At 47.2% G+C, this 26,253-nt stretch overlaps 1 protein-coding gene and 1 long non-coding RNA gene across 13 annotated transcripts in view; both read left to right on the top strand.

Annotated features, from left to right (window-relative positions):
* Nucleotides 1-26,253, top strand: part of LOC119035796 (uncharacterized) — a 155,858-nt gene that overhangs the window by 94,726 nt on the left and 34,879 nt on the right. For all 12 annotated transcript variants that reach the window (XR_008391203.1, XR_008391202.1, XR_008391200.1 and 9 more), the window contains one exon: nt 10,194-10,336. This is a non-coding gene — a long non-coding RNA (uncharacterized LOC119035796). The remainder of the gene's footprint in view (nt 1-10,193; nt 10,337-26,253) is intronic.
* ASPRV1 (aspartic peptidase retroviral like 1) lies at nt 23,480-25,134 on the top strand. The gene has a single exon (XM_037127231.2). The coding sequence runs from the start codon at nt 23,673-23,675 to the stop codon at nt 24,447-24,449; it is 777 nt and encodes a 258-aa protein (XP_036983126.2). The 5' UTR covers nt 23,480-23,672; the 3' UTR covers nt 24,450-25,134.

Raw genomic sequence — 26,253 nt, 5'->3', positions numbered from 1 at the left:
AACCTGATAGACATGTAGATAATTTCTATTTTGTGCTTATCCAAAATTGTGCAATATCCTTGTACATAAGTGTCCATCTACATCTCTGATAAGTTTTGAGATAAAGTCTTAGCTGTGAAATTTGGAGTAAAAGAATGTGAACATTTAAAAAATTAAACCTTTTCTCTTGAAATAATTTTAGATTTACAGAGATAGTACAGAGAGATCCCATGTAGCCCTCACCCAATTAGTATCTTACCTAACCAAAGTATAGTTGTCAAAACTAGTAAGTTAAAATTGGTATGCTATTACGAACTAAACTCCAAGCTTTATTCGACTTTCAGCAGTTTTCTTACTAATGTCCCTTTTCCAATCCAGGATCCAATCCAAGACACCATGTTATATTTAGGCTGTGAGTACTTTTAAATATGTGTGTGTATAAAGTTTTTTTAATTTATATTCCATCAATACTCTAGGGGAAAAAAGACTTTGCCAACCTAATAGGCATAACAGCAACAACAATGATATAAATTTAGTGGGCATTTCTTAATTGCTAGTTGGTTTACCAATTTTTCATCTGTTTGTTGGCCAGTCGTACTTTTTTTGTTTTGATTTCCCAGTCAGCTATTGGAGTTTTGTCGATGTCTAGCCCTCTGGTTTCCATTCAAGCTGACGTGTAGTGTCAGAGGAGCACACGGAAAACTGTTAACTGTGTCCTGCAGTCACCAAGGCAGGGCAGCCCCCACCCGAAGCCCCAGGGAGGGTGGGCCTGTGCAGATGCACCCTCGGGCCTTGTTTTTGCCTTGGAGGCCTGTCTGGTGGGGTAACCTGGGTGAGAGTGAGTGACGCTCGCCAAGAGAGTGGACTCAGCTGGCAGCCAGACAGAGTGGGCAGTGATGTGCTATAAAAATCACTGTCTAGGAGTCAGGAGATTCAGGCTTTCATCCTAGTTCTTACTACCTATATGAACTTGAGCAAGTTGGTCCATTTTCTGAATCCTAGTTTTTTTTGTCTGGTTAACAGGCAGAATCTCAGAGACTGAATGGATGATTGGGAAGACACTTTGTATAGCACCATACAAATAAATGGGTGATATGGTCATAGGGAATGATGTCACGGAGCGGACAGAGCAGTGCCTTATGTGGATAGTGTGAATCTCAACCCACTGTCCCAAGAGGGCAAGAAACACTCTTGAGATCAACTCAGTTCCAATCCTGAACTCCCATCTTGCCTACTGGGAAGGAAATTCCATTGTTGTCATTATAGCCCCCTCTTGGTAAGGGTCACCCGGAAAACTAAGGAGGCTTATGGGGCTACTCAAGAAAGGGGCACTTCTGTGGGCAGTACACTCACATGGGCTCCAGTGCCCAGCAAAGCTTAGACTCTGCCCTCAGGCTGCGTTTGAGGTCTTTGTGCCCAGGGCCCTGCCCTCCTTCCCCGCCCACCACTGAGGCCTACCTTTTCCCGAAGGCCCAGAACCTAGGTCTCCATTCTTTTCCTGCACTCCTGTTCCCCTGGTCCCTCCCCCTGTCATTTCTTTGCTCCCAAGGCACCCTGAAGACATTCCCTCAGAGTCTACAAGGATTTCAGGCTCAGGAAAACAGGCTAAGGAGAAAAGGGCCTGAGGGTGGCTTCTGTCTGGTCCTGATACTCACCTTGGAATGGTGAGGGAAAGAAAAAGTGCAACCATCTAAACACAATTAACATCTGAGGAAATAATGGCCACACCAGGAAGAAATTAGAAAATATGTCCTGTTGTCTCAGTATTGTCACAAACTGCAGTGTGGCCTCAGGCATGTCACCCACAGTCTCTCAGCCTGTTTCCTCAGCTGTGTGAGGACCAGGTGGGTTCCATAACCTTTAAAACAGCTGTGGCACTCTCAGTCCTAGGATCAGCCACTTCCTGGGAGAGTCAAGGCTTTCTTTTATTTTCGAGTTCCTGGCCTTTTCCAGCCATGTGACCTGACCTGGAAGACAGATTTTTGCTGAGGGCTGCTATTGGTCTAATCTGTGAGAATTTTTTTTTTCGTAGCTCTGTGTAATCATCATACTAAAAGTAAGCTAGCTCTTGGCTTGGCCTAAGTGCTGTCCATGCATTATCTCATTTAATCCACCTAATTGCCTGCTGGGTTGACCCTAATGTTTTCATTTTATGAAAGAAGAAACATGTAGCTTCCCCACAGCCACCAGGTAGGTGAGGGGCAGAGCTGGCCTGACTCTGAAGCTGAGCTTTTCATCCCTCTGGGCTGTGTCCCCTTGGGGTCAGGAGGACTCAGAAGGCAAATATTCTAGGACAAGTATGTGACTGTCCTCAGAATCAAGTCTGGGAAAACCCTTCCTGAAGGGCTTTCCAGGTTCTCCAGTCCCCTGAGTCCTGAAGAAGTGAGGAGGGAGTGTTGGGGACACGAGAACCCCATGGGGGTGAGGTTCTCCAGGGGTGAAAGCAAGCATTTCCCAGAGCTTTGGGGTTGCTGCCTGGATGCAGGGCCCAGGCACCCTGCCTGTGTGCCTGACCTGCAGAGGGCTGTCCTCCTTTCTCCGATGGTGGGACAGGCCCTCGCCAGTCATGTTCATGCAGAGGTGATCTGAAAGCACCTCTGCCTGTTCTCTGCTCGGCAGCAGTGTCTGGGTTTGCATTCAGTCTCTGGTCAGACACATGCCACTGTCATCACGCACCACCCAAGGGCAGGGACCCATATCTGGGCTCACCACCTAGAGATAGATCCAAGACAGCCTGGGATGGTTCAGGTCACAGTGATACAACAAGCCTCCCTCTCAGTGATTCTGTCACAGCGGTCCTTCCACTGCTGTCTTAGTTACTCCTATTTCTCATTTCTATCCTTCTCCCCTTCACCCCAAGGGCTAAAAATTGGCTTGGAGAAAGAGAAAATTTCAAGACGTGTGACCCCAAATATGCATTTTACCCAAATTTCCTGATGGACTTGTTGGGAAATGGTAGCCTGTTTCACCAAATCTTAAGCCAGATTTGGGGTTCTATTAACAAAAAGCACGCTAGGTCTTTTCCATTTGTACTCAATAAGCCTTTCCTGGGTGGTACAGGGCCAGGCTGTGTGCACCGTAGAAATCTAAGACAGAAATTCTACAGGCCATCCTTCATTTTGCAGAAGGAAACAGAACAGCCAGCAATGCTAAGGAGCTCACCCCAGGTCACACAGCTACTTGGGGGCCATTGTGGGTTTGGAACTTGAGGTTCTTGCCTCTCAACCCTGTGCTCTTTCGACAGCATCTTACACAACTTACAGTATGGTCAGCGGGCAGGAATGACACCTCTGCAGCAATTACAGAACTCACAGAGGGGAGCAGAGTTCCCCTTGCTGGTGATTTCCCACCCACAGTGCGCTTGCTGCCAGTGTCTTTATGTTGTTTACTTATACATGCTTGTCTGGAGGCTGTAATTTTCTTTTGAGATGATGGAAAATCCCATAATTAACAAAAAATGATTAGGTGAAACTGAATTCTTACATTTTGGCCCAGTTTGTGCTGCTTCAGTGTGTGTGTGTGTGTGTGTGTGTGTGTGTGTGTGTGTGTATGCATGTGTGACACTCTGACCCTGAAGAGATAGGGATCTGCCATGGTTGTCCACTGCTGAGGCGGGGTCTCGATGAAATGAAAGAGGCTGGTAAAGGGCTTTCTTAACCTAGAAGTACAGGTTTGGAGAGCTCCTGACTTGCTGTCAATGTCATTCAATCATTGGCTCAAATAATTCTGGAGAGCAGTCAACAAGTAATGATATAAAATCGCCTCTGGGTTAGGGCTAGGTGTCAGGTTCCTGGAAGGCTGTTTCATAGCCAGGAACATGTCTTGGTTATATTTTCTCCTGAATAGGAGAGAGTCTCCAGGGGGGTCCCATGGCTTGTCCAAGAGTTTCCACTCAACATCAGGGAATCTGCAGTGGACTCTTGGCTGGTTTCAGACCCTTGGGAGTGGGTGGCAGTGAAGGCTGCCCAGCCACGTTGCTGTCTGTCTCACCAAGATCAGGTTGGAGTGAGTGGGGTACTATGGGGCTGGGCCTGGCCACCAAGGAAAACCACCAATGTAGCTCCTCTGGGAAGCCAGCGGCTGTGAGCAGAGGCTGCAGAATCATGGGTTTCCACCCCTCCTTGACTTATACCCAAATCTTCATCAGAGAAGATGAAACAACTGGACCCCCCCATCCAGAAATAAAACCAGGTTTAGATCTCACAAGAGATGAGAATAGTGTCAAAATGGAAGCCTAGAGACCTGGGCCCAGCAGGATGCAGATCTCAGAGGTCTCCCATCCTGGGTCAGGGCCTCCCCAGGCCACAGAGTGGGAGAGAGGGACTGACTGGGCAGAGCTGCAGCTGGGTCACATTTCTAACTCTTGTTTTTTTGGAGCTATGAGTCGGACAGATTTTATCTTGCCTATTTTGACCCTCCATGAAGCAACAGCTGGAGTGTGGGGGAGAGAAGAGAGCAGCAAGCATGCTGGTTCTTCTTTTGGTTCATTTAGCAACTTCCCATAACTTTTGAGTAAGGACAGGTATTTCCCTTTGTGTCCTGAGGCGTGCAGTGTCCAACATATGCTTGTGGCCCCAAGGATGTCTAGAAAGGGACCCTGGCTCAGCCCAAAAGCAGATTCATTGATGATGGGGAAATGGTATGGGGACATCAAATAGGCAGTCTTGGCCATTCTTTCATGTTCATCTGAACTATCAATAAATAATTTTGGGGTACCTCCTTCGTGCCTGGCACAATGAGGGGCATTCTGGCTCATGTCTTCTTCACTTGTCACTCCTTTCCCCTATATCGCTTATTTTAGCAAGGTCCACATTTTATCAATGAAAACATGAAATCACAGGGAGAAAACCATGGACTTGGTTTCTGTCTCTAATCTGGTAGCAAAATGTCTTGGCAAATTCAAATGTATCTTTTACAAACAGTCTGTCTTTTCCTCGAGTAATTTTGGGTGCTTTCCAAATTTACCAATTTGTTAAAGGACGGGGGAGCTGCCAGGCACGTGACTAGAGCCTGTTCTGTGCTTGAGGACCAGGCTTATTCCCAGGAGCTCTGGAGGCTGACAGACACTGGGGTGCAGGGCAGCTGGTTGACAGGGGATGTGACAGGAATATAAACATGCCATCAGCCCGTGACCCCATATTGTGGGACAGCCTGGCCTCACAGCTCCATGCCCCCCTTAGCTACCTGATGTTTTCATTCTCCAGAATGGTTCTCCCTTAGCTCTAAATCAATTCCAGAATCCCCACTTTGTGATCCCAGCATATTCCTTTCCAGAGTTTTCATCCGCAACTTCCACCACCCCTGCACTTGATCTGGAGGTTCCCTATACCCTCCTCTTTAGCCTGTCCTCACCTCCCTCTCCTGAAGGCCCCTTTTCCTCACATCAGACACATCTTCCCCAAACCTGCCAATCATCTCTCTTCTGTCCTTCCACTGTCCCTGACCAGGCTAGGACATCCCAGGTCTGGGTCAGATCAACCTCCTGCTACCCTCATCTCCCCAGCAAGGGGAATGGAGCTGCTATAAACCAGGCCTCCAATCACAACCAAGCCTCAGCCAGCCAGCATCAGTCTTTCCCCTTTCCCTCGAATTCCTCCAAGCCTCTTTTGCAGTCATCTACTCCATAACTTCTCCAGCACACTTCAGGCAAACATCCCAAATCCCACTTCTCTGAGCAATCAGAAGTTACCAGGTGGGGAGAACCCTGCTGTGGCAGCCATGGAGGGGTGCTGCTCAGTCCTCCCTGTCAGAGGGAAGCTGGTAGGTTGGGGGAAGCATGGTCAGCTGGCAGCCCCCAGCTGCAGCCAGCGGTGAGCATCGCAGGGGTGTGAGGGCTCGGCCACTTCTGCCCCAAGTCTGAGGCTCTGCCTGCCCGTTCTCCTGCTTGCTCTCCATGTGAAAGCCTTCTCTGCCTCCTCCAGCTCCCTCTCCCTCTCTTTCACAGGTGTCACCACCCCACTAAATCTCTTGTACTTCTAACTCCATTTGGCATCTGCCTTCCAGAGAATCTGCACTGGTACCCACCTTCCTGGTTTGTCACTCTGAATATTCCCTGCCTGGATTCCACCCTTGCATCCTGGCACATCTCTGTAAAGGCAGTTCTTCCCCCAGCCCAAGGCTGATATTTCAGCTGGGCTGCGGATTGGCTCCCTTGTTTGTCCCCATCAGGCCCCCATTCCTCTGGTAGCTGTCATCCCAGCTCCCAGGCTCCTCCTTCCCTTCACTGTCCTGCGCTTTTCCTTGCCATCCACTCTTCCTTCACCCAGTGTCACCAGGGCTACCAGTGAACCCCAAATTTCTAAAATCCTTGGGTACTTCTCAATCTTTGCCTCATTTGATCTGTGCTAAGCACCCTCTCCTCCCTGAACCACTCTTCTCTCTCTTCTTTTGGGACCCCAGACTGCTCTTTGCCTTCTTTGTCCCTCACTGCTTGCCTCCTCACCCACAGCCGGCCTCTTATAAACCAGCATTCCACAGGGCTTCTCTGGGATCCTCCCCTCCTCTCAGTCAACTCCTGCCCTCCATGAGGGAGGTGATTCCCAAATACTGACTTGCTGATGACTTCCAAAGTCCATCTTTTAGCCAGTAATTTTTCCTGAAGTGTGGATTCCAATGGGCGAGGGGATGTTTCCATGGGTTCCTCAAAACTAGCATGTCCCTAGATAAACTCATGGTCACCCACAAAGCCACACCTCAGGGTTTCCACTCCAGAGAGAACCACCATCGTCCTCCAAGTCACTCAGGCCAGAAGGTGGGACTGCCCTTTCCCTTCTAGATGGGTACCGGGTACTACTGATTCCACACCTACACTTGCTCCCAAACTCTGTGCTCCTTCCCTCAGCACTACTACTGAAGGTGGCCCATAGCATTCTTAACTGCGCTGCCCAATCCGATCTCTCAACCCAGCATGTTGCTTCTCATCCTGTATCTCTCCATTATATTTCTCAAATTAAGCTATCTTAAAGGCCTGTGATTCTGGAGCAGGAAGACTTCTGTCCCACTGCCAGTATCACCATTTTGGCTTTTTCCAAATTTAATTGGCTTTTGCCAATTAAAAACCCTGTGGATCTAGTCTTGCCTCCCTTTTGACCCTCAAGGACTAGCCAAACTGAATCACCCATAGCTCCTAACACAGCATTCTCATGCCTCGGGGCCTTTGCACCTGCTCCTCTCTGCCTGGAGCATTCTCCCCATCCCTTACCTGGCTAACTTCTACCCATCCATTAAAGATCAGATCAAGGGCTGTAAGCCCCAGGAGCCCAAGTAAGGGTGTCCCCCCTTCTGCTTTTCTCGAGCACCTTTTGCAGGGCTCTGTCTACCAGGGGGCTGGTTGCCCTTGCTTTGTTCCCTGTTAGATCGAGAACTGTCTCAGAGCCAGGCTCATTTTGGCATCCCCAGCATCTACAGCACAGACCCCGGCACACACTTGGCACTAAACAAATATTAGTAATGAAGTCATGCATAAATGAGCAAATAAATGAATTCTGTCTGGGGTTGGGGTGCTCACAGGGTGCTAACACTTGAGGTGAGTCCAAAGAAGCACTAAGAATTTGTGAAACAGGAATTTGAGTGGAGAAGGGCATTCCAGGGACAGGCATGCACAAGGGATGGAGGTCTGGGAAAGTGGGATGTGTTAGGGAAACTGTAGCTAGTTCTACAGCTGGAGCAGAGATCAAGTGTGCAGGACATGCCCCAGATGACTCTGGAGAGGGGACAGTGACTGCTGGGCTCTGAGAAGCCTGACTTTGCCTAGTTTACAACTGGGTAGGACATGATGAGTGCTTTAGATGCCATGAGGAAGGAAGGCAGTGCCAGGCTATGGGGGATCTGGGGAGGAGGTGATGGGGGTGTGATACTGAGCAAGCCAGGGGACAGACCGCAGGGGCAAAGTTGAGAGGAAGTGACCTGGTGCTAGAGGAGGTGTGAAGGTGGCAAGGTGGTGACGCTGTGTAGTCTGGCTTGGGTTGTTGGGTGGATGGGGAAGCCCTTCATTCACCAAGATGGCAGCCTGGAGAGGAGCAGGTTTGAGAGCAAGAACATGAGTTCAGTTTTGCTTTTAAGATAAGACCTGAAAAATGTCCTTTGGAAGGGGCCATCAGGTTTGGAGAGCTTTTTCAGGGCCCCAATCAAAGCATAGCTGGGAGTGGGGGGTCCAATCCAGGTATGCTCAGATCAGACTAGCTCCTAAGAGCTGATGGTTAAATTTTGAAGAGTTTTATTATTCAGTAATTAAAGATAGCTATTTAAAATTAAGTTGTATATAAGCAACCAAGAGATAGCCAACCTATCAGATGCACAGTTCAAAACACTGGTCATCAGGATGCTCACAGAACTGGTTGATTTCAGTCACAAATTAGAGGAACAAATGCAGGCTAAACTAATTGAAATGAAGGGAAATGCACAGGAAACCAATAGTAATGGAAAAGAAACTGGGACTCAAATCAAGGGAGTGGACCAGAAGGGAAAAAAAAATGACCAAACAGAAAAGGATGAAGAAACAAGAATTCAAAAAAATGAGGAGAGGCTTAGGAGCCTCCAGGACATCTTTAAACATTCCAACATCTGAATTATAGGGGTACCAGAAGGGAAAGAGGTACAGCCACGAGTGGAAAACTTATTTGAACAAATAATAAAGGAGAACTTTCCCCATCTGGCAAAGGAAATAGACTTCCAGGAAATCCAGGAAGCTCAGAGAGTCCCAAAGAAGTTGGACCCAAGAAGGAACACACCAAGGCATATCATCATTACATTAGCCAAGATTAAAATGAAGGAGAGAATCCTAGAAGCAGCAAGAGATAAGGGGACAGTCACCTACAAAGGAGTTCGCATCAGACTGTCAGCGGATTTCTCAAAAGAGACCTTACAGGCAAGAAGGGGCTGGAAAGAAGTATGCCAAGTCATGAAATCCAAAGACCTACATCCAAGATTGATCTATCCAGCAAAGCTTTCATTTAGAATGGAAGGGCAGACAAAGTGCTTCTCAGATAAGACCAAATTCAAGGAGTTCATCATCACCAAGCCCTTATTATATGAAATGTTAAAGGGACCTATCTAAGAAAAAGAAGATAAAAAATATGAACAGTGAAAGGACAGCAAACTCACAGTTATTAAGAACCACACCTAAAACAAAAGCAAACTAAGGGGACAGCTAGACCAGGAGCAGAACCATAGAAATGGAGATCACATAGAGGGTTAGCAACAGGGGAGTGGGAGGAGGAGAAGCGGGGAGAAGGTACAGAGAATAAGTAGCATAGACAGTGGGGAGAAAATAGACAAGAAGAAGGGCAAGAATAGTATGGGAAATATAAAATCTAAAGAACTTGTGACACATGGACATAAACTAAAGGGGGGAATGGTGGGAGAGGGGGTGTGCAGGGTGGAGGGGAATGAAGAGGGGAATGGGACAACTGTAATGGCATAATCAATAAAATATATTTTTTGAAAAAGAAAAAATTAAGTTGTATAAAATTACAATTAGGTAAATTATATTAAAAACAAAGATACATCCTTAAAGTATATTATTTCCTAAGAATTTTGCAATATTTTATTATTTATGCTTTTAAGACTATGTTTACCTATTGTGTCTGTGGAAATACTATGCCATTTGTTATTGTGCTTTTCTTCCCAACTCTGCATTCAGTGACATAATATTAATTGCTTGAAATCAGCCATGGTGTAAATATTTACACCATGGAAGTTGGCAAACCCTACAAATCAGGGCTTATTTTATTTTTTGTTGACTGTCTAGACTTAAGAAAGTTATAGAGAAAATGTTAATAATGCACATTAAATTTAAATATATTGTGCCTTTAGCCATTACTTTGTGAATGGCACAGAAAAATGAGCAAAAGTTCTCTTAGCATCCAGGAGCTATGATTTCATTCAGTGAAGAAGTTGCTCACATCATTGACAAATGAGTGAAGTTCCAACATGTATCTTCATTGTGTCACTTTTTTCTTATTAGTTGGCACAAACAAAAATTTCAACCAGCATTCACATAGAGACTACACCCATATGTCAATTACAATTATTTGTTGGTTACGGATTCAGCAGGTCGCTAAAAATCAATGAAAGCCTTTGTAAAACTCAATTTGCTCTATGCAGTTTACAATAAAGAATACTGTATATTTTATTATTTGTAAATTGCTAAACATCCTTTATGTTGATAAAATTTATAACACATTTATATATGTAGCATTTTCTCTGCTATGTAGGATGCCAGCCATCTTTTGAGAGTGAGAAGCAGAGAAGTTAGCTGCTGAGGTGGGTGAGAGGCAAGGAGAAGGGACCTATGAAGACAAGGCTGACTCCGAAAGACGGGAGGCAACAACAGCACCAGAACCAGCAGAGCTAAAAGGTAGGGTGTCAGTGAGGTTCTGGCCCCAGGCCAAGCCCTGCAGTAAGGATTTGCTTTATTAATCTCCTGAGACAATCCTAGGAGGAAATGGAGGCTTGAAGAGGTTAGTCCTTTATCCCCAGCGCACAGCCAGTTGGTGACTCAGTCAGGATGCCAACTCAGCCCAGCTCAGTTGACAGGGCAGGAGCCTGCACAGCACCCCCTTTGTCCTCAGCAAAGCCCCTCAGACCATGGACATTGGAATTGCTCTAGGAGAGATTGGAATGAGAAGTGTGACCACATGTCAAGGATTTGAGGGCACCTGAAGGGCTGTCAAAGCCACCTAACGCTTCTGGCCCCTGTCTGGTGTCTGCCTCCCAGCACATTCCTATCACTGCTCCACAGTGTCTGCTGAAGCTAATGTATGAATTGGGGCTTGCATTTAAAATATATCATTGTTATTTTATTTTCTAATAATTCATTCTTATTGTACTTTTAAAAAGTAAAATACATGACAGATTGGAAATTTACAAAATTGGTGCTTTCCCTTAGAACATTTGAGAAGCACTGTCCAACCCACCCTCCTATCACTATCACATTGCTCCCCTGCCGGAAGCCCTGAGTGATCCCTACAGGCTATAGTGGAGGCTTCATTCAAGTGGTAGGTGGGGACCAGTTTGTGGGCTGGGAGTTTAATTCAGTGTATCATTACCAGCATTAAATAAAGAAAGAAGTGGAGTGAAATAGAAAATCTCAGAGTATATTGCATGTAGTTAATACATTTTGTTTCAGCTATATATAAATATGTACTTATATATTAAATATGTAATATAATCAATATCAAATATATGATTTAATGATATAATATGCCAGTATTAAATAGACAGAAATATATTATACTATATATTAAAAATATGCTTTTACGTATTTGTAGATATATTTATATCTAGTATATTATAATGTATATGTGTACTGGAACATGATGAGAAATGTCTTTCTTACTATAGTCACAGTAAAAAAAATTCATTGCTACTAGTCTACTCGATAACGACAGCACTGCCTAGCTTGCCATTCAGAGCCATACAAGAAAGAGTGATTGATGAGGAGAAGTAGGCAGTGCTTCCTGGGAAAAGCATGAAATTAGCTGGGCTTGGAGGACTGCAGGTTATAGATGAGCAGAGGGAATAACATAAGCTAAGAGGCAGAAAGACCACAGCTTTCAGTCCTAGCTTGTGCTGGTGCTCCAACTCAGAGTAAGTCTGGACCCAGCCTCTGGGAGATTGCAGGTAGCATGAGGATTGCAGTTCCTGTGATGACAACTTAGAGGAGAAATCAAGGGAGACTTCCTAGAGGCGGTGATACCTTTGCTAACATCTGAGGGAAGAGTTGAGTTTTGCCATAAGAACAGGGGAGTAGGGAAGGCTTGCCTGGCTAAGTGAGTGGCTTGTGAAAAGGCAAAGGAAAGCCCATCATGTTTGGGGAAATATGAGCCATTTAGCATAGGTGGAGCATGAACTAGGGAGGAGGCCTTAAGTGCCATCTTGAGAGTCAGGATTTTATTTTGGGATGAGGAGCCATTGAGAAATGTTGACCAGAAGAATGGCATGAGTAGACTTACGTCTCAGGACTCTGGCTTCCCTGAGGAGAATGAATTAATGGGGAGGGGACAGGAGGCGGGGAGAGCTGCAAGATGAGGTTGCAATAGTTAGGCCTGAACTAGGGCAGTGAGGATGCAGATCAGGGCTGGAGGGAGAGAGACTCCGTAGAAGGAGTCAACAGAACATGGCCATCCATCACTCACTGGGTTGGGCAGTAGAGGGGTTCAGGGTGACTCCAGTGGTACTGACTGGGGAACTAGCTGGATGGTGGTGCCTTTTGCCCAGATGAAGAACATGGGAGGCAGAGTGGGTCTGGGGAGAAGACAGTGCTTTCAATGTTGAAAGTGGCACCTGTAGGTGGATGTGGCAGTGCGCAGCTGGAGCAGAGGATCGAGGTTAGGCCAGGGAGAGTATAGAATGAAAGAAGGGGCTGTCAAGGAAAGCCCATGAAAGACTGAAGGGAGTGGTCTTTTTATTTTTTTTAATATTTAAATATTCTTAATTAGAGCTTACATTGAGTATTATTTTGTTTTCTTTTTAATAAAACTTTTTATTTTGAGATAGGTTCACATGTAGTTGTAAGAAATAATGAGAGATCCCAGGTACCCTTCACCTGGTATCTCCTAATAGTAAGAGCTTGCAAAACTGTAGTACACTGCCACAACCCAGGTATTAACATCAATACAGTGAAGATATAGAACATTGCCATCTGTATAAGGACCCCTCATATCACCCTTTTATAGTCACACCCACTTCTCGCCCATCCCAACCCCCTCTGTAACCCCTGGCAATCACTAATCTGTTCTCCATTTCTATAATTCTGTCACTTCAAGAATGTTATCTGAATAATCATAACCTTTGGGATTAGGTTTTTCTTTTTTATTTATGTATTTATACATATATATTTTTTTAATTTATTTTTATTGTTGTCCAATTACAGTTGCCCTCATTTTCCTACCTCCACTTTCCCCCATCCCACCCTCAATCCTATACCCCTTTGTTTTTGTCCATGGGTCCTTTATGCATGTTCCTTGATGACCCTTCCCCTTCTTTCCCCCATTATCCTCCTCTCCACTGCCCTCTGGTTACTGTCAGTTTGTTCTTTATTTCAATGTCTCTAGTTGTATTTTGCTTGCTTGCTTGTTTTGTTGTTTAGTTCCTGTTAAAAGTGAGATCATATGGTATTTGTCTTTCAACACCTGGCTTATTTCACTCAGCATAATGCTCTCCAGTTCCATCCTTGCTGTTGCAAAGGGTAGGAGCTCCTTCTTTCTTTCTGCTGCATGGTATTCCATGGTGTAAATGTACCATAGTTTTTTTTTTAATATTTTATTTATTTATTTTCAGAGAAGAGGGGATCAGAAGGAGAGAGGGAGAGAAGTATCAATGTGTGGTTGCCTCTCATGTGTCCCCCACTGGGAACTGGCCTGCAACCCAGGCATGTGCCCTGACTAGGAATCAAACCGTGATCCTTTGCTTCACAGGCCCACACTCAATCCACTGAGCTACACCAGCCAGGGCTGTACCATAGTTTTTTGATCCACTCATTTACTGATGGGCTCTTAGGTTGCTTCTAGCACTTGGCTGTTGTAAATGTTGTTGCTATGAACATTAAGTTCTTCTGAATTGGTGTTTCAGGATTATTTTTTTAAATGTATTTTATTGATTATGCTATTACAGTTGTCCTATTTTTCCCCCTTTATTCTCCTCCACCCTGCATTCCCCTGCCTACCAACATTTCCCATGCCCCCTTAGTTCATGTCTATGGGTCATACACGTAAGTTCTTTGGCTTCTCCAGTTCCTATACTATTCTTAATCTCCTCCTGTCTATTTTGTACCTACCATTTATGCTTCTTATTCCCTGTACCTTTTCCCCCATTCTCCTTTCTTTCCCTGCCAGTAACCCTCCATGTGATCTCCTTTTTTGTGATTGTATTCCTGTTCTGGTTGTTTGCTTTTGTTTTTTTAGGTTCATTTGTTAATAGTTGTGAGTTGTCATTTTACTGTTTTGATCATCTTCTTTTTCTTAGATAAGTCTCTTTAACATTTCATATAATAAGGGCTTGGTGATGATAAACTCCTTTGACTTGACTTTATCTGGGAAACACTTTATCTGCCCTTCCATTCTAAATGATAGCTTTGCTGGACAGAGTAATCTTGGGTGTAGGTCCTTGACTTTCATGACTTGGAAAGCTTCTTTTCAGCCCTTTCTTGCCTGCAAGGTTTCTTTTGAGAAATCGACTGACAGTCTCATGGGAACTACTTTGTAGATAACTGTCTCCTTTTCTTTTGCTGCTTATAAGATTCTATTATCTTTAATCTCAGCTAATGTAATTATGATGTGCCTTGGTGTGTGCTTTCTTGGGTTCCACTTCTTTGGGACTCTCTGAGCTATGTGGACTTCCTAGAAGTCTATTTCTTTGCCAGATTTGGGAAGTTCTCCATTATTTTTTCAAATAAGTTTTTAATTTCTTGCTCTTCCTCTCTTCCTTCTGGCACCCCAATGACTCAGATGTTGGAATGTTTAAAGTTCTCTTAGAGGTTCCTAAGCCTCTCCTCATTTTTTTGAATTCTTGTTTTTTCACTCTGTTCTGACTGAATGTTTATTTCTGCCTTATGGTCCAAATCGTTGATTTGAGTTCCAATTTCCTTTCCTTCACTGTTGGTTCCCTATATATATTTTTCTTTATTTCACTTCGCATAGTCTTCACTTTTTCCTGTATTTTGCTATCATACTCAACCATTTTTGCGAGCATCCTGATTACCAGTGTTTTGAACTGTGCATCTGATAGGTTTGCTATCTCTTCATTGATAGGAGCTTTGATCATTTGGGCCATATTTTTTTGTCTTCACACATGTTATGTTGTAAGAGGCACAGAGCCTTGGATATTGGTCAGGGCAGGGCAACCCACGTTGCTGTGTTGTGGCGCCATATATAGGTGAGGGTTTGAAAGGGAACAGTGTCACCTTCTCAGCTTTCCACCAGGTTTTGGTCACTTCCTCACTGCCCAAAAGCAAATTAGGCCCCTCTGGTGCTGATTCCTTAGTGGGTGGGCTTGTACATTTCAGAACACTGTGGGTCTCTCCAACAAACTCTCTTGTGAGGCTAGGAGTTTCTCCCATTGCTGCAATTTCCATAGGTTTTTATAGCCAGAGATTTGGAGGCTTTCTTTTCCTGTGCTGGAACCCTGGGTTGTGCATCCTGTCTCACTACCCAGTTGTTTTTTCTAGTTTATCTGCACACAAATGTGGGACCACCTGGTCCCCCAGATGCTGCCTTGCCATGCATCCTCTGTCTTGGCTGCCTGTCTCTGCCCCTCTTACCAGTCTGGACGAATGTTTCTTCTTTAACTCCTTGGTTGTTGGACTTTCATACAGTTTGATTTTCTGGTAGTGGTGGTTATTTTTTGTTTTAAAATGTGTTGTTGTCCTTCTTTTGGTTGTGCAAGGAAGCAAAGTGTATCTACCTATGCCTGCATCTTGGTTGGAAGTCCTCAGTATTATTTCGTATTGTTCAGTAATTTCAGGTGTATAGCATAGTGGTTAGACAGTCATCTATTTTACAAAGTGATCCCCCCCAATAATTTTAGGACACACCTGACAGCATACATATTTATTATAATATTGACTATATTCCCTATGCTGTACTTTACTTCCCCATAACTATCAATTTATAACTCTAAATTTTCTTCACAAGACCCAGAAACTTGGGTCACAGGAGCCAAGGGGGCAGAAAATACCCAGGAGGAAAATTTCGAAGTGAGGCAAATGTTTCAGAAAATCAAAATTTTGAAGGGGCCATGGGATGTGGCAGTTGGGATGCCCCAGATGTCTTTGGCAAGGGTGCAGTGAAGGGTGGTGTGGCAGGAGCCAGGAGCTTTGGGAGTGAGTGGAGGTGACACACTGGGAGGAGAGGAGGCAGGGCTGCATCTAGGCCACATGGCGTCTTTGTGTGCATTAGAAAGGGATGCCCCTTCTTCCCAGCATATCAAACCCTCATCCCAGCACTTAAGCTTGGTGAGAGAACTTCAGCCCCCACATGGCCCACAGTGAGGTATCTGTATGCTGTGGTCCTGCAAATATAGAGCAGCCCTTCTAGAAAACTGACTGTGGGGGATGCTGGACCATGAGACAGGTTACGTTTTTCAGCTGTAAGAGATTGGTGAATGATGACACGGATGAAAGAGGGAAACCCACAAAGAAGAAGAGAATTCAGGACAGGGAACCCTGCAATGAGAAGCTGGGTGGGAGCCCAGGCAGGAAGGGACATGCTGCCATGGCTGTTGGTAGGGGGCATTGGCTGAGGGGGAGCAGTGTTGGGCGCCCTTGTGGAGCCTGGGATCCAGTGTGCAGGCTGGTGCTACAGGTGAGTTTACTGAGAATATCTGTGATGGGGCAAGGGACATGGAGACATGGCTGAGATTGCCTGGACAGGATGACCAGCAGGTCTGATGCCCCAGACCGGTGACATGAAGTCTGCTTGGGCAGTAGGCCTACAACTGGGCAGACTAGGTCAGTGAGGGTCTCAGTACAGAGTTTTTGTTTCTTATTATTTTACTTATTTTTGTGGAAATTTTTCAAACACAAAAGTTGTGGGAAATGCAGGTGAAAATTTCTCTGATACCTTATCATTTAGCTTCAGTGATTATTATTATTGTGAATGTCATTTAATGCCCCCGCCTTTTTAGAAATTTCAAAAAATATTAATAGGCTTTATTTTTTAAATTAGTTTTAGGTTCAGAGCAAAATTGAGGGGAAGATACAGAGATTTCCCATATACCCCTGGTCTAAAACTTTTTTATTTGGAAATAACTTTAAGCTTACAGAAAATTGTAAAGGCAAGTTTCTTTATTTTTAAATAATCTTTTTCTTATTAAAAATATATTCTCAGAATGTGTATAGAAGAAAATTGAGAGCATTCATGATTCTGCCATCTATAAATCGATACTGCCATTGCTTTGGTGTATTTCCTTCTAGCTTTTTAATTGACTCTTTTATCCCTCCAGAGCCCTCCTGTCTGGTGTGTCCACGTGAGTGGCCCCATCCCATGGTCTTCACCCCCGCATCCCTCCTCAGAGACTCTGCTCTATGAGCAACAACTGATCCAAGTTTGTGGGTTTTGGGTGCCCTCTTTCCCCAGTTTTAGTGCTAATGCGGGTTTTCCCTGAACATTTTTTTCATTTTTGTTTTTCTTGGGTAATATTGGCTGACATCTGGTCAGACAAGTTGCCCAATACTCCTTGGGCCACTGTCTTGCCCACATCCAACACTCATCTCTCTGGATCTGAGTCTGTCTCCCCCACTCACCTGAGCACTCTGTGAGGGTAGGGCTCAGGGCTGACTCACTGCTCAATGTGAGGCCAAGTTGGCCTGAAGAAATATGTATGGTATTGAACCAACCCACTTACTTGGCATTGCTTATTCCCATCTATGCTGTAGACTCTTAGAGTGCCTTCTGCTAATTTACAGTCACCAGCATGGTGTCTGGCACACAGTAGGTGCTCAATAAATATTTATTACTGCTACTACCAATAACCTGGAGATTTCCATACTTGGTAGCTCATTTTTCCTCTGCCTTTTCCTGTCCCCCACCTTCTCTTGGTTGGTAAAGGAGAGAAGCCACTTTGACATGCCAGAGGGAAGGTGCCCCACTTTGTCCCCCATCTTCCATAAATTAGGAGCAAAGCTAAGTTGGCAGTAGATTCGGTAGAAGCAGTTCTCTGTGCTGAGGCTATTTTATATGTTTGCATTGCTCACAATACAAGTTGTCATTAGCAGCAATTAAAACTATTTCAGGATCAGTTCAAAGCTGCCTTTGAGGTATTTTAAATTGGACAAAAGTGCTCCATGTGTCTAGCTATGAGCCAAGTTCCCTGGTGTCATTAGAAGCCCACTTGTGTTTAGAGAATACCCAGTCTGTATGTTTTGATTGCCTGAACATTTTATAAATTTCAGGAGTGTTTGTTAGAAGTGGGTTAATGTCTCCAGATCTGTTTGGACTATCTTACAAGTCCCACTTCCAACCTTAATTAAGTGGAAGGGACCACAAAATGGGAGAGAAGGAGGGGCCTCCACAGAGGGTCTTCCCTTAGAGCCAGTCTCTCTGGCCAGGCAGAAACCCTGGGTCTCTGTGGCCCTGCGGGAGACTGGCAGAAACCAGGGTAGAAAGGGATAAGGGCTTGGTCTAGGGTGGGGGCATCAGGAATTGGGAAGAAGGCGGACACCTGATTTGCAGGGCCAGGCTGTGAGGAGAGTAGTGGGGAGTCTTTCAGGACACCTTAAGTAATCTTCAGATTTGATTGAAAGATAAAAACAGGGAAGAACCAGTTTTGGCATATGGGACTGCTAGGGAGTCAGTCCACAACTTGTTCTGATCATCTCTTGGCTGGCCCTGGCCATGGCCCTGACTCTGGGCCTAGAGGGCTGGAATGGCAGTGGGGCCTGGGATCACTGTTCCCTAAACACTTCCAGGACCCTCCAGGGCCATGATGGGCACCAAGTGTCTCACTGCCTGCTGACAGAGGGGCTCAGCTGGGGGGCTGAGTGGGGTGGCTCAGGGTGGAAGTTCTGAACTGGGTGGTAAAGGAGAGTAGAGGGCAACTCAAATGGGAGGAAGAGCTTCTGGAACAGTGGAGAACTGGAAAGGGCCTGTCAGCAGGACTGGGCTGTGTCAGTGTGGGCTATGGCAGGGATCAAGAAAGGGGACCAGTTAAGGCAAAGCTGTCTTGTCCAAGTGTCTTTGGTGCAGCTGATGTGACTGCTGGGTTGTTTCTGCTTGGGAACAGCAGTGATTGTTGTCTGAGGGTTTGTGGTTGGGAAATAAGGAACCCGCCATCACTTTGGGTTTCCCCACATGCCTTGCTTTGGTCAGAGCCCACCTAGACTCCACTGGGCTCTAATCTGCATCCCTAAGATTTTTGTGCAGAATTTGTCTCTTTGCTCCTCTTCTCAGCTTAAGGACCTGATGCCATAACCTGCTAAAGCAGAATGCTGGAAGCAACCCTCGCTACACACCCCTCTACTCTCACCCACCCTGGGACTGGGGCTTCGGGCCAGGCTGGGGTGGGAGTTGTGCAGGCAAGTGGGGCCTTGCTCATGGCAGCACTTGCCCAGAGGTGGCAACAGTGGAGGGCATCCAGTCCTTGGCCCTGCAACATGGTGGGGCGGAGGTGGGGACAGAAGTCAGAATGACCCATTTTCAAAGCGGCGTGGCTGTGACTGGGGCTGCTTCAGGTGGTTGGCCTGCATATACACGTTGATCTTAAATGCTTCAAAACCAGGCAGTTAAACATCTGTATCCTGTTTTAATTGGTTTGTAAGCCACGGTAATGGGGACCTGCCTAGTTTTCTGAGCCAGCAAGTGTGCCCAGAGGCTAATAAATAACAGTTGTCTGTAGTAAATAAGACTTTAATACTCAGTGTAAATGTGTGTGCAAATAAATATGTAAAATGAAATGTGGGGGCTAAAATCTATATGCAAGTTACATAATTTCTTAGCTGTTTTGAACTGTGAACTATAGTGTGACTGTATGGTGTGTGCATAGTGTGTGGGAAGTGTGTTTGTATAGACAGTATAAACAGTATAGACAGTGTGGTGTGTAGTAATGTATGTGTTTGTGTGTATATGTTTGTGGTGTGTGTATGTGTGTGTGTTTAGAGATGTCCCCATCAGGTTGGTTGGAGACAAAACCAGCTTTATACTTTACAGGGCCTGGTGCAAAAGGTCAGTGAGAGGCCACTTAATTCAGAATTATTGGGAATTTCAAGACAGCAACTGCAGAGCAGCAAACCAAGCTTGGGCCTTTCTGAGTGAGAGCCCTATGTGACTTCACCTTGAGAATGTGGGGAAGTACGAACCTGGAGAGGAGCTGACCTGTGCATTGTGGGGCTTGTCTACACCTTTCCTGACCCTGCCTCATGTGGGCACCCAAATCCATAAGGTATCTTTGGGCTCTTTGCTGAAAACAACCTCCTGAGAATGTCCAGGTCTCCTCCCAGCCCACCCAGTATCACGGGGCCCTGCCCTCCACCCTCAGGATTTGAAGTTTCAGCCTCCTCTCTAGTGCCTGGTGCCCTCTGTGCTTCCAGAAGTCATCAGGCAGCAGAAACAGTATAGGGTAGGAGCCCAAAAGGTTTTCAGTTGTGCCCTCACTACACAAAAAGTGCTTCAATTCTCAGGGGTCATAGTGGGCCCTATCCTTGGGGGAAGGAGTGGCAAAGAGGAGCTGGGAGGCTGGGGCTGCATTGGGTGGGCAGAGTTCACAACTTCAAAATCTCAGTGAGGGGTGTGGAGGGTGGGGCTTTCCTCACTCCTTCCTGTTTACTGTCCTGATTTGCCTCCTCTTGGGTCAAGTGCCATGTGCTTGCTTCACAACCCACTCAGGAGATGCTAATGGGTAATAATGAGGGTGTTCCCACCCCAATACCTATACTTGTCAATAATTAGCCACAATTTCCAAGGTTCTGGGAGGAGACACCTGGTCTGCCCCAGCTGGTTTAGCTCATCAGTGTACCAATAGCATAGCAATCTCAAGGTCTCTGAGTGGTCTTGGGGTGTTCCACGTGTGGGCATTTCTTGAGCACTAAGGGAACTGGAGAACTTCCTTCACCATGTTCCCAGTCCTAGCCGGAGACTGTACCCTAAATGCAACCCACTCCAGCTCTTCTAGTAACCACCAGGCCTCTGTGTGCTTTTGTCTTAGGGATCCCAGATGGGACCGTGTGAACAGCCTGCCTGGAGGGCCTCCCTGAGGGGAGCCGCCTGCTCCAGGCCAAGGGACCCAGACATGTAGGGGTTGTGGGGAGTGTGGGGCAAGCTAGGTTAGAGTGGGGGATTTGGGACAAGCATTCAGGCAGGAGTAGAGATTGCTATAAATTTGTTAGCCACTGGCCATGGGCTTTGTCTGCCAGAGAGAGAGAGAGGGAGGGAGGGGGAGAGGGAGAGGTAAACGAGTTCCCCATGCAGAGGTGGGATGATAAGTGGGATTTCCAGAGGGGGAAAATCCTGATTTGAATTTGTCAGTTCCCACAAAGATACCAGTTGGTTTAATAATTGGCTCACAAAATTCTTGAATATGCAAAAATCAGCTCTTGCTTACTGTTCATTAGATCACTGTCCCCATCAGAGGCTATCAACAAGCCCAAGCCCAAGCCCCCAGACCCTGGCTGCATACCTCCCTGAGCCCAGCACTCCCACTTCCCTGATTTTATTTACAAAATGCCCTTCCTCATGCACTGGATATCTAGGGGCCTGAAGGAACCATCCAGCTGTCCAAGCTCTTTATGCTTCAGATCCCAGAGTAGGGTGGGCTGGTCATGATGCTCACGGAGGTTATGGATATGAAGTGACTTTGCCAAAGTGAACACCAGATCCAGTCAAGTGAAGTGCCACAACCCCCAGTGATGACCTACTTCTAGTCCGGGGCGATGGGGAGATCGGACGTCAGCGTCCATCTCAGTGGTTTGAAGAGCCACAGTTTGGGGCCTCTAGCAGTCCTAATTAGTCAGCTGATAAGCCACCCTGCCTCTCCCTTCCCTTGGTCCCATGCTGGCCTCCTTACTCATTCTTGCTTCCAGAGGACCAGGTGTGTGGGGAGATGACAGATACCAGGGAGCCAGGAGTCCAGTAGGTCAGGTCCCTGGGCCACAGAACAACACCCATCGCAGGAGCTGGGAGTCTATCCACAGAAGTCCACCTGCAGAAAGGGTTTCCTGGTCTTGTGGGTGGTGGGGACATTTCTCTGGGTACAGATTGTTTTTACTATGTGATCTCAGAGACTCACCTACCCTTGACCTTCTCAGTGACTTCATCTCCCCCTCTTCTGGGATCCTGGAATGGCACAGTGGCCCCACCTTAGCCTGGCAGCTGTGATGAGAGGTGTTGACCCAGCTGCCTCTCTGCTGGCTCACTGTGTCAGGTGGAGGGGGTTGAGATGGTAGCAGGGGCCGAGGGTCTTTTGGCATGGTTGGGAACCTTGGGACTGTCCAGAGGCCAGACTGGGGTCAGGGTCCCCTGGGATTCAGCCAGGTACTAGGTGATGAGTGGTACAGGGAGCCAGTGAGGAACAGGTGATATACCAGGAAAAACAGCCCAGAGCCATAGGTATACCACTGGTTCTTGCCCCTCTCCTGTCTTCATCTGTTTTGTTTGGTGAGAGCGCTCAGCCAGGCCTGGAGCCCAGCAGAGAGCACCTGCTGAGCTCAAAGTTTCTATGGGGGCTGGAGATAAGTCACACAGGCCTGATATATGTGAGCCTCACAGGCTAGTTCATTGCAGGAGACAGACTCGTGAACAAACCACACAGCACAGTGCAACACACACTCAGCTGGGAGTGGGCACACATGTGAGGGGCAGGGGAGAATGCTCCATGGAGGAGATGTTACTTGAATGGGGTCATAAGAGTGGTCCTCTCCAACAGCCCCAGTCTCTCCACACAGGCCCAAGTCAGGCTACAGCCCTCGGACTCACAGCCACCTTCTGGACATCCATGGGGTAGCCTGGGGTGGCCCTGTGCCCCCCAGCAGGAGGTCCCAGAGCCAGCCTTCTTGAGCCAAACCTCCTCTAGAGGAGGAGCCAACCTCCTCCTCTGGCTTCACCAACAGGGCAGACATTTCCCCCTCTCAGAACAAAAGGGATGAAATTCCCTGTCTGCTCTTTTTATAAATGATCGTGGGGGGGGGGGGCTGGTGTCTGCAGTCCTGAGGAAGGGGCTCTTGGGAAGTTCCTGGAAGGTGAAAGGGGCCATCAGGAGGAGACAGTACATGGGGGTGCCCAGGGCTGGAGTTGGAGCTAGAGCTGGATCCCGGCTTCTGGTTTCCAGCTTCCAGCTCTCAGTTCTCACTCCCACAGTTCAAGATCTGCACCAGCCCATTCCAGGGACTTTATGAGGGCACAAGGGCTGAGGCTTAGCTTAGAAAAGGGCTGACTGAATTAAGTGTGATCAATAAGGGAAAACTACTGTAGCAAGTGAGCTCATGGAAAATGCTCTGTGTGTGTGTGTGTCTCTTGTCATTTAATAACTATTTCTGTGCATCTCACTTCTGGGATCCTTCTCTGTGTCTCTCTCTGGGGAATCTTGTGGGATTCTACAGTTGGTTTAGAAGATATGCGAAGCACCTACCCCGTGCCTCACACATAGTAGGAGTGCAATAAATGTAAGTTCTTTTCCTTTAGCCACTCAAAGTAGTCACTTGGGGCTGAGGGCAAAGGGCTTCCCAAGTCTAGAGATTGATCAGCCTCGGGTCCCTGCCTCCTCCTTCCTTCCCCAGCTGGTGACAAGTATCTGGATGTGATAACATCCTCTTTGTCCTCCTGTGTTATTCTGGACACTGTCTGGGAGGGTACCTCAGTAGCCCCTCTAACCAAGGCTGGCCTTTCTTGCCACGTGGGCTGGCCTGTGCCAATCTCATGGATGGATACAGAAGGGTGAGGCACTGATCCTGCTCGTTGGGCAGGATGCTGGCAAGAGGGCAGGACAAGCAGGGGCGGAGCTTCCAGAACAAAGAATGGGGAGCCCTGGGGGCCCTGGCTAGTCATAAAAAAGGCTCTGCAGAGTGAGCAGGCTACAGCATTTGCCTCTGCGACCAGCAGTCTGTCAGACAATCTTCACCTGATCCCTTCTGCTTGCCCCAGGCTGGGCACCTAAGCAACAGTCTGTTTAGAAAGGCCTTGCTCTCCAGCGTGATTGCGCCGGTGCTGCTCTGTGGTTTCCTCTACTTGGCGTGGGCCGCTGCTGCAGTTCCACAGGAGAACAGAGGGATGGCTGGGAGCCGAGCCAGGAGCCAGGAAGGCCGTCGGGAGCGCACCTTCATCCCGGAGCCTTTTGATGGAGCCAGTGTAGCCCCCCACCTCTGGTTGCACCGCTTTGAGGTCATCAGTGACCTCAACCATTGGGACCAAGTCACCCAGCTAAGGTTCCTAAAAGAGTCCCTCAGGGGAGATGCCCTGAAGGTCTACGATGGACTCAGTTCCAAGGACCGGGGGGACTATAGTGTGGTGAAAGAGATCCTGCTGAAGACATTCGGGGGGCCCAGACCCGCCCACAGCCACCTGCCCAAGGAGATCTTCTTTGCCAACAGCATGGGTAAGGGCTACTACCTCAAGGGAAAAATTGGCAAAGTGTCTGTGAGATTCCTGGTGGACTCTGGGGCCCAGGTGTCCGTGGTCCACCCTAGTCTGTGGGAAGAGGTCACTGATGGTGACTTGGACACCCTTCGGCCCTTTGAGAATGTGGTAAAAGTGGCCAATGGTGCAGAAATGAAGATCCTGGGCATCTGGGATACTGCAGTGTCACTGGGCAAAATGAAGCTCAAGGCACATTTTCTAGTGGCCAACGCCAGCGCTGAGGAAGCCATCATTGGCACTGATGTGCTCCAGGACCACAATGCCGTCCTGGACTTTGAGCATCGCACGTGCACCCTGAAAGGGAAGAAGTTTCGCCTTCTGCCTGTTGGAGGGTCCCTGGAAGATGAGTTTGACCTGGAGCTCATAGAGGAAGAACCCTCAGAGGAGGGGCAGCAGGAGCTGTCCTGTTAAAAAGCCTCCATTTCCTTGCCCCCCAACACCGGTGGAAGACCCACCATGGTGGAGGGGAAGGGCAGGTCCTAGGGGGTCATAGTGCTTGGCCAACCCAAACCAACTCTTTTCTTCCTCCACTCCTCCTCCTCCTCCTCTTCCTCATCTTCCTTCCTCTGCAGGGACCTTAGTCTGCCCCTGTGGGGGAGGCTTCATTCGAAAAGGCACAGGTGAGGGAGAACAGGCTGGCTGTCTCAGAGGGAGAGAGGGTCCTTATGCTCGCCAGGCTGCTATTGGTGACAGAGACTCAAAGGCTGGATGAAGGGTCCATGAAGGCTAGAAATGATCGCCTTTGAGAGAGGACTAAGGGGTGTTTCAGATCCCCTGAGATGTGGCGAATCACCTTCGTATCTGTGAAGCCTGAACCGGCTGGGCTGGCTGCTGGCTGCAGGGTCCTCATAGGTCTTGCCAGTGAGTGTCACAGCTGCTCGGAAATTCTTCCCTGTTGGGTCTTCCCACTTGTGCAATGTATATTTCCTTCTGTCATTTGCTTTGAAACCCATGGAGCCTTGTGTCAATAATTCATTACTTCCAAAGCCAATAAAGATTGACTCATGGAAAACCACGTAATGTGTTGATTGGGGATGAATGGGATGGATGTGAGAGGGTGAGAAAAACAAGGTGTAAATGTCAAAGAGAAGGAAGATTCCAGTATTTACTGAGCTCCTGTCCTGGATATAGGAGAATATATAGATAGTGACTATGTATCTTGGATTTTATGACAGCCTCAATTTCAAATATTTTGACTTATTTCCTTCATAATTCCTGCCATCATTTCTGAGTCATAATTCCTTCAATAATTTCAAACTGTAATATCATAGCATCTAAATTGCCCCCTTATAGTCAAAAGTAACCCTAAAGTTATTTGTGAGGTGTCTCGATTGGGAATTGGAACTTTATGGTTCTTGTAAACAGATGAGAAAGTATCTGCTTGGCAAGTAGGTTCTGACAGGCACCTGGGAACAGGGTTCAGAGGCGGGTACAAGCGTTGACCTGCATGGGCCTGCCCAAGGGAGTTCTGGAGGACAGAGGATGCAGCAACAGCAGGGGCTCGGGTACTGGAAGGACAGCTTCTTCCTGGAGAGACCTCGGATGAGCCTGAAATTGGAGAGGCAGGATGGAGTGGGGGGCATTCCCAGATCTGGGAATGGGGTGTCCATCTCTTTTAGGGTCTACCTCATAATCTGCTTGCAAATGCCTGCCTCTCTCTCTGGAACTGAGCAGGGCCAGGAATCTGAAAACCCCCAGCCAAAAGGGAGACTGAGGGTGCAGAGCTTTGAGAGCTTTCAACGGGAGGTGGGAAGGGCCATCTTCCCCTCATGAGGGTTCAATGCGCCTCTTACAGAGGTTTCCACCTGGATGTCTTGGAGGGAGAGACAAGCAGCCTGCCCGCAGAGGCAAGCCTGTGGACTTCTTGATCAGAGCCAAGAGCCACTGCTCCTCCCTCAAACTCCAGCTGTCATTCTCTTGGAAACTGAGACACCTGCTCAGCCACTGAAGCCAGGCCTTGGGCAGCCAAACATCCTCACAGGAATTAGCTGTCAGCCCCTGGGAACGTGGGATGATGGGCGGGGCCGAATCAGGAGGAAGTCTTTTCCAAGGAAAGTGGGGCCTGGAGACTGGGTGGGTCCAGCGAATGGCCTCAGAGTGGAGATAGAATTAGAGAAGGAGGTAAGAGAACTGGCGAAAGAGGGCCTCCTATCCCCCATTCCCTATATACTGCTTTCTCAAATTCGGTTCTCAGCTTCCAACAAAAGCTGCTTCC

Source organism: Artibeus jamaicensis, unplaced genomic scaffold (genome assembly GCF_021234435.1).
Source record: "Artibeus jamaicensis isolate MK-2021 breed Jamaican fruit bat unplaced genomic scaffold, CSHL_Jam_final contig_3174, whole genome shotgun sequence".
In the NCBI taxonomy this organism is placed as follows: Eukaryota; Metazoa; Chordata; class Mammalia; order Chiroptera; family Phyllostomidae; genus Artibeus; species Artibeus jamaicensis.
This window is presented reverse-complemented; position numbering and strand designations above follow the sequence as displayed.